The sequence below is a fragment of the Pelodiscus sinensis genome, chromosome 8 (genome assembly GCF_052426305.1).
Source record: "Pelodiscus sinensis isolate ZL-2025 chromosome 8, ASM5242630v1, whole genome shotgun sequence".
In the NCBI taxonomy this organism is placed as follows: domain Eukaryota; kingdom Metazoa; phylum Chordata; order Testudines; family Trionychidae; genus Pelodiscus; species Pelodiscus sinensis.
Window position 1 is genome coordinate 19,095,689 of NC_143059.1, and position 8,869 is coordinate 19,104,557.

General features: G+C 38.2%; 1 protein-coding gene across 2 annotated transcripts in view; it reads left to right on the forward strand.

Moving 5' to 3' along the window:
- The window catches only part of GRID1 (glutamate ionotropic receptor delta type subunit 1), a 1,044,532-nt gene extending 1,035,900 nt beyond the window's left edge, over positions 1-8,632 (forward strand). The window contains exon 17 of one of the 2 annotated variants that reach the window (XM_089780067.1): positions 7,343-8,632. In XM_089780067.1, the coding sequence (XP_089636193.1) occupies positions 7,343-7,772 (430 nt within the window). In that variant the 3' untranslated portion in view covers positions 7,773-8,632. The remainder of the gene's footprint in view (positions 1-7,342) is intronic. The other variant, XM_075934836.2, reaches the window with a different exon arrangement.
- The last annotated feature ends 237 nt before the right edge of the window (positions 8,633-8,869 follow it).

Here is an 8,869-nt window from a genome sequence, read left to right on the forward strand (position 1 = left end):
GGTTCCAAGGAGGATGGAGAGAAGCTGTTCTCAGTAGTGACAGATGGCAGAACAATGAGCAATGGTCTCAAGTTGCAGTAGGAGAGGTCTAGGTTGGATATTAGGAAAAACTATTTCACCAGGAAGGTGATGAAGCACTGGAATGGGTTACCTAGGGAGGTGATGGAATCTCCATCTCTAGAGGGTTTTAATTCCCAACTTGACAAAGCCCTGACTGGGATGATTTTGTTGGGATTGGTCCTGCTTTGGGCAGAGGACTGGACTCGATGAACTCCTGAGGTCTCTTCCAGCCCTAGGATTCTATGATTCTATGACTGCTGATTGTCAAATAAATCTGTTAGTCTATAAAGTGCCACAGGACTTCTCTTTGGTTTTGCAGATACAGATTAACATAGTTCTGAGACAATGCAATCATAGAGTGTTAGAATTTACTGTGAGCAGCCTTCAGTTCTCTGCAGGGGGTCATAGCTATGTACTTTCAGTCAGATACCTACAGCTACAGAATCCATCTTTCATGATCACGTTCTTACAATATTTCAGAACCCTGCCTTTTGCTTTCCCTTATATAGCTTAATTTATTGGAGGAAAGAATGAAATTAAAATTGGAATACATGAATGAGATACTTTGCTTTCCCAGCAGAAATGGCTGGTTAGTTGTTTTTCTCAATCAGGAGGCGGGCAAGTACATTTTATGTTCACCCCATATCTATAAGTGTTTCACTCCATTTCACTGATCATTCTCTTCAGATAACGTAATAATAGTAATGACAATAATGAAAGAGAGTGTATTGAGAGAGTAAAAGAAAATTACATTATATGGCTGACATTGACATTAATGGCATCTAATAAAAAAGTGTGCTAGCACTTGTGTGTATATATGGATACAGCTGTATCTAAACAGTATACAAATAGCTATGAATATATACATTGATAGAAATCTATATCAGGGTAGACAACGTAAATATTTACAATATGAATGAATAAACCATATCCATATTAACTGTAAAAATCTGCAGAAATGTCACTGTCCTAGCCTCCAAACAGTCAAGTCTGGTGCCAGTAATCAACTTCAGGTCCCAGCGTGAAACACAGCTGTGCGTTCAAAATCTCCAACTCAACTGTTACTCTGTCTTCTGCTCTTTCTAGCATTGCTGCTGACTCCTGTGCCTCTTTATGGGGCCCCAAACAAGTCCCTTACCCCTGTCCATTCACACACTGTCTCCTGTAAGGAGCCATACCATTAATTTTTCTGCACAGCCTAAGTTCAGATAATTAGTTCAATAAACTATTGACCAGTAGTTATTAACTATTATTAACTTTCTTCCTTACTGCTGTCATGTCTAAAGGCTAATCAGGATGTGTCATTATTTTGTGAAATTCTGTACAAACATGGAGTTTGATAGCCCCAAAGACTTTTTGATTTATGATACACAATTAAAATCCAAAAGCATTGGTAGAGGCAAAAGTTAAGGATCCAAAGAAATATTAACCCACCTTATGGTCTGTGCATTTTATGATAAGCATGGACATATATAAAGTGCAATAGACAGAGCTTCATCTTTGACAAGAACTACAGACAGGAAAAGTAGTAGTAAGTGTACCATGGCCAGTTAAATCCATTAACATCTTAACTTCTGCATTCCCTGGATTTCACTGTTTGAATTATAAAATTACCATTTCATTGACTTATATTTCTCTATTTCATTTCCTAGGCAATCCTTAAAGAAAAAAGGAGACAGCAATTAGTCCTGATTAAACTTATAGTTTACAAGTACTGTTGACTTCATTAGTGCAGTCTGTAATTTCCTTAACCCTCATTAGGCCTGTAGTTTTGGGGATCTTTGTTACTCCACGAAAACAGCACTGACTTTCTGGGGCTTTTAGCAGGACTGTGGTTCAGAGGAACTTTGGACTTCAAAGAGTTAGAATGCTGTGCTTGGAAGCCGAGGAGTTATATAGCAATAGGAAGGCTTTCCCAGAGGACTTAAGAGGAGCTGGCTGGAGTCCTGGGCAATTTAAAAAGCTCCAGTACAGCTTGCATGCTTCTCTACAACACTAAATTAGCAAAGCACTTAAGTACACTCTTAAATCCATCCCATTCTTGCTTAACATTGACTTTAATGGGACAAAGGCAAGTGTTTCTCTGCTTCTCTGAATAGGGATTACTTGAATAGAGATTGGGCCCCAGCTACACAAATGTGCTCAGTCTGTCTGTTCTCCACCAGGTAACTTAATGATAAGTTATAGACATCGTCTATTGTGTCAGCTCACGTCATGGCCTTAAGTTCTCGGAACATTAGCTTATTTATTTTTAAATTAGCGCATCACTTATCCGCATTGATAACCTTTCACGTCCCAATTTTGAAACTAGATTGTTCAGCTGTTTTTCAGTTGTTTCTCTGCAGGGAAAAATAAATGAGCAGAGTTTTAAAATAAAGTAGGATGATTGTGTCATTTCTCACCCTCCTCACTCAAAGAGGCAGAACTAGTTTTCATTAACCTTTCCATACAAAACACTTTACGGCTACACTACAAGCTTTGCCAGAAGAGGCAATGCAAATGAAGCACAGATTAGCATTTTCTCATGCTTCATTTGCATATTCTCTTCCGATCCGTTTTTGCGCAAGGGGTTTTTGTGCAAAACTAAGCAGTGTGGACGTTTCCATTTTCCTTTTTCCCAGAGAGGCATAAGGATCTTGCACAAAAAGGGTTTTCTTGTGCAAAAAGGAAACATCCACACTGCTTGTTTTTGCGCAAAAAACCCTTGTGCAAAAATGGATCAGAAGAGAATATGCAAATGAAGCATGAAAAATTGCTAATCTGAGCTTCATTTGCATTGCCTCTTCTGGCAAAGCTTGTAGTATAGACAAAGCAATGTCAATATAAGGCAAAATTCTGTACTGTCGAACCCAATGGCAAAACTTCAATTGGTTTCAATAGGGCCAGGATTTCATTCCTAACCGAGACTTTTTCAGACTTTGGAGTGAATGAAACTGCAGAAAAGAAGGGTGTTGTGTGTACTTATACAATGATCCAAATTGCAGATATTTCTGGGTACTTATATAAAAATAGCATTGTGTCTGACCCTCTCTGCTTGAAACCATTGTGAACATCTGCAACATTAAAAATAAATGAGTTTCCAAGTGCAAGCCATTATCTATCCAGATTATCAGAAAACAGCCTGCCAAATGAGATGTGCATTACACATATAGGTAACCAGTCTCAAACTCTGTGTGAACAGTTGAATATGTGATTTCCAGTCTAGAGTGTCACAATATATAGTTCCTTGGCCTTAAAATGTGTGAATTAAGGTCTCCTGTACTGAGAATGTCCTGTCTGTAGCCTCTTGATGTTTATAACTCAAAAGAGCTAAGCTCAATATATCACAAAGAATAATTTATACACTGAGGTTCTCTTTTTTTCTGTTCATGACATCACAGATTTTTAATTATTCATAATTCTAGATTAATCACAGTTTTGTTTTTGCTCTTCAAATAGCTCATAAACAGTTTGTTGCAAGTATTAAAAATTTACCATTTTCACTCTACTGGTTACTTATCCCAAGGTATGTCTACACTGCAGCATTTTTCTAGAAAAACAGTTGTTTTTCCTGAAAAAACATACTTAGGTCCACATTACTATTGCGTTCTTTCGACAGAAAGTCGAAAGAACACAGGGGTTTTTCCGACAGTGGTAAACCTCTTTCTACAAGGAAGAAGCCTTTTTTGGAAAAAGCTTTTTTGGAAGAAGATGTGTGTGGATGCAGAAGAGGGAGTTCTTTAAAAAAAAAGAGTTCTCCAGGAAATAACACAGGTACCCTCATGTCCACTCCATCCATACGAATCACAATTTAAATGTGAGATAACATCCAATCAATGTGGACGCTACCTTTCAAAAAAGCATATCACTTTTTCCTTGCGCTTTTGCTGTGTGGATGCTCTCTTTCGAAATAAGCTTTTCTGGGCGATCTCTGCTGGAAAAGTTTCTGAAAGAAGCCTGCAGTCTAGACACAGTATTTCTGTTCCAGACTCAGGTAACAAAGCAGCATAGAATGAATTATGAATACTGTAATAAAATAGTAGCATATTTTTTTATGTGTGTACTTCTGCTTAACTTTAATTTTACATGAATAGGATTACTAGCAGAGATCAAGAGCATGAATAGATCATGAACACAGTAACGTTAATATTCATCTTTCAATCTGAGCACATATTTAGGGGAAAAGTTTCCAGAATTCTTTCCCCTCTAATTTTGCAGCTATTTAAAACAAGAACAGTGGTCTCTCAATAACCAAGCTCTCAGCTATTTAGATCCAAATCAGCAGCACTTTACTCTCAAGTGAATTGAAATCCAGAGGAGCTCATGAAGAATTGGCGTAATAAGCTCTCTGTAATTACCACAGCCAGACAGGTAGCTCATCATATTTTGAATTTGATAAAACTTGTAAGTGACCTTCCTTGGTAGATCCAGACTGGATGCAATGTTCTCTCTAATTGATTCTATCCATGTGTGGAATGAAATTTTCTATGTGCACTGAGAGAAGTGCAGATGTGTACCACCAATAGAAATGCATGCTGCCAGTTGTGGACATTTGTGGGTGCTCTGCTAATCCTCTAGGCAGCATTTGAGCCTCTCCATGGTGGATGCCTAATCACACAGCTTAGAGGGAACACTGATTGGATTTATAGGTTTTAATGAGCACAACTCAGACATCTTAAGTACTGCATTTGTTCCCTAGTGGCTGCTACAATATAATCAACCAATCCAATGACCATATTGCTCCTCACCATCTATTTTTTCAAGTTTTTTTTACTGACAAACCAGTGTTGCTGTACAGTGTTTCTTTTGTATTACAAACCTTTTTCATAACCAGCTACTGGTGTGTGAGACATAACACAAAATAGTGTAGAGCTGATAATGATAATTCAAGTGAGGAAGTCATAAAAAGGTTTTCTGCACTACTGAAAATGCAGTAAATATTTTATTAAATATAAGTAGGGTTTCTACTTTCCATGTTTGTCTTTAAAATTTATTTTCTATTTTTCTTTTCAATTGATTTTTCTTAATTTGGGAATGGAAGATTATATATATACTGATTTAGCAGAAAAGTTTTTTGCTGAATACTCTGATGGTGATTTTGTGTTGTCAGGGTTCATTTTCAGTTTTCTAAGACCATCTATGAGAGTTTGGCATGACAGAATGTGTTCCTGAACAAAAATTAATTGAAATCAGTAAGACACCTTCCATTGACATCAAAGGACTTTGGATCAGGTCCATGCCTGTATTACCTAAATAATAGTAGATTCAATAAGAGTTTAGCTTGAGCTATGTCTGCAGGTTTAAGACAAGCAATATGCTCTGATCTTCTCACCTTTGGAAGGCCACCAAGTCAGTTTTTACTTAGTTGTATTAAGTTCAGATTGATCCATGTCACAAAGTTAGTGTTTGACTGTGTTTGGAAGCCAGGATTTTGATTAGGACTCATCTCTAAGTAAGAAATGGGGTTACAGGCAGATGGCAACTGATCACATAATTATATCAGATTCTTTAGCCCAGCTGAACTTTGTTTGGCACAGGACCAACAATAAGGCAAATGTAGCTGTTGGCCAGTTTTGCATTTCCAGGGCCACGAAGTACTAGGTTATTCTCTGGCATAAGACAGACAAACATACAGCCACCCACAAACCTGTGGGAAACCAGCCAGTGAATCCTCTGTAGGCCAATCACATACATTTTTCCCCCAGTATACACTCACTAAGGGTATGTCTACACCACAACATGATTTGAAAATAACTTAGTCTGCGTCTACACTTCTTACTCCAACTCCTGTAACCCTCATTGTACGAGGAGTAAGGGAAGTCGGAGGAAGAGTGCTCCATTTCGAAATAAGTGTTGTGTAGACACTCCCTATTTTGAAATAAGCTATACAATTGATGTAGTTCAATTTGTGTAGCTTATTTCAAGTTAAGCCCTGCCGTATAGATGCACCTTTGGGAGCTCAATACCATTTTAGCATTCTAGAATATGAGAGGAAACTTATACTGTCCAGAGCTTTTGGGCTAACAGGTGCTTTTTTTCTTGGTTGCTATTTCAATGAGATCAAATAATCAAATTCTGCACATTGAAAATATGACATACTGTAAGTCTGCTTCATGAGATACGGGGAACGTATATAACATTTACCTACATTGCATACCCCAACCGCTATTAAAGCCCAGATACACACCACTCCAATCTTTGCATTTGCCATGCAGTTTATGCTGCTTTCTATCCTGCGCAAGGGGGATACTGTAGTGATGCCGTAAGCAGCCCATTGTAATCACCGGTTTGTGCTTTAAAAAACAGCTCTCCCCCATGGTTTTATCCTGGCGGCTGCAAACTGCTGTAATGCTTGAGCTGACAGTCCCTGAAGGGGGCTTAAGGCAAGGCACTGTCACTGTATGGCCTCAGCTCCAGAGCTAAGTCCTTCGTTTGTTCTGACACACTCCATGTTCATCAGCATTCCCGTCATTTTGACTGTTTTGTTCAGGACTAACTTGAGGGGAAATAAAAAAGGGAGCATGTTCTTCCAAGCTTCTCCCACAAAGTAACTTCCAAATGAGTCAGTAAAATTAATGAGCTGATGCTCCAAGTAGATCCCATAAATCTCCTGAGCATGGGTCACCATTGATGGGGCTCAAATATGCACAGAGATCTCATTGGCTTCTTGAGCTGGGCTCCTTCCTGACTGTGATAAAGTATGTGATTGTATCTCCCAACTGATTCCCACCTTTGGCACTAAAATGAGCCATCATTATAGTTCTGTGATCCTCCCCTTTTCCAACATAAGGAATTCATTTTCTAAGCATGCTGTTGTTTAGATTATCCTCAATGAGCATCTGAGTTATCTCAGTGAGATGAATAGTGCAGCTCCCACTTCCCTGCCAGCGCTCTTGTTGCAGACTGTCAGACATCTCAATATCCATTACACTCAGTTTCACATTTGGGAGGTGGGAATTCTTCACAACTGTAACAGCTGGAAACTCGAATTTTGCTCTGCAATGAAAAGTGAGGTTCTGGTACACAAAATGGCAGCCGGGGGAGAAGCTCTAGCATAACATTCCATTGTGTGCTGGTGGAATCAGAGCTCTGATTTTGCCTCAGAATGAGCAGTTCAGTTGTGGATTGTCACTGATTTGGTTTTTTTCTATATGTGGTTTTAAGACTGAGCTGTTACACATACCTAGAGCATTTGCTTATGCAAATCAAGTTAAGTCAATGAATAAATAATGGCTCCCACCCCATAGTGTGGGGAGAGAGAGATTTTTTTGTTTGGACTGATTCCATTGTTTTTACTTCTGCAGGATAAAGAAGTAAATCTGGAGCAGGTGCACAGAAGAATGAACAGTTTAATTGATGAAGACATAGCCCACAAGCAAATCTCGCCAGCGTCCATTGAAATCTCAGCCTTGGAAATTGGTGGCATGCAGCAAAGTCAGACCCTGGAGCCAGTTCGTGAATACCAGAACACACAACTTTCTGTCACCACCTTTTTACCAGAACAGACAACTCATGGTGCCAGCAGGACACTCACAGCTGCCTCTGGTAGTAATCTACCATTGCCCCTTAGCAGCTCAGCCACCATGCCCTCTATACAGTGTAAACACAGATCACCAAATGGAGGACTGTTTCGTCAGAGCCCCGTGAAAACACCTATCCCAATGTCATTTCAATCTGTGCCAGGAGGAGTCATTCCTGAAGCCATGGAGCCTTCCCATGGAACATCCATATAATAAAAATAAACAAACAAACAAAAACCAGCAGAGCTTTTTAATACAATCAATCTAAAACAAAAACAAGAACTTTTACATTTTCTTGTACATATCTGTAAATAACGAAAGAATGAAGTGGGGTAAAAGTGTATTTTGAATATTCCCAATTTTCGAAGTCAGTAAAAAACAAAACAAAAAATGTATGAATGACTTTGTAAATTTTGTTCTATATGAATAAAAAGGCAAACTACTTGTGATCGTTCTCAAGTGCCAAAGAAGACCTGTTACTGGGACAGAGGGCAGTTAAAAAATAATCATGAATTTCAACACTTGTTCCTTATTTGTTCTATTTTTAGTTTTGTTTCTAAAGCAGTGCAGTTATCCATTTTTTGCAGTAAAATTCACTCAGCACGCTCTTCTTCTCAGTACCCTATTTCATAGTCATGGTGGCAGTTCACTTGAAAATCTAACAGCAGGTATTAGCAAAGAAGTAATAAATGATTTGAACCGATTTGATAGTACGGCATCAAAATGGCAAGAGCCTAGTGAGTGAGCTTCGGCAAAAAATGAGTTACAAGGTAACAGCGGCAGCAGCTGAACTGAGCAAAAAGGGTAAAAAAGGCTTAAAAAACCTAAAACATTACAGTATACTGTATACACTATGTACAATAAAAAGGGTTAAGAACACTTTATATACAGTATATAATGTATACAGTATATATATATAACCAGTTTACAGTACCTCCTGATAGTCCGGCATATCTGATAATCCGGGACCACCTAGGTCCCATAGGTTCCGGATTATCGGAAGTCTACTGTAACTATAAACAAGCAAACAATAAACAAAGTAACCAAACTCTTCTCTTCTAACAGGGATTAAATTTCCACACCGTTTCTTAGTTAAAGCACAGGTTTACTAAATTGTGTTTTATGTGTGTACTGTGCTGAGTGGCTTTTTTTAATTTAAACTTCTGTAACTTCTCTGTAATATATGTATTTATTATATATATATATATATATATATATATATATATATATATATGATTTGATACATAAGTTTATGGGTAAGGCTATTAAGCAAAACCTGAGATCAGCTCTTTCATGTGTGCACAAATTAA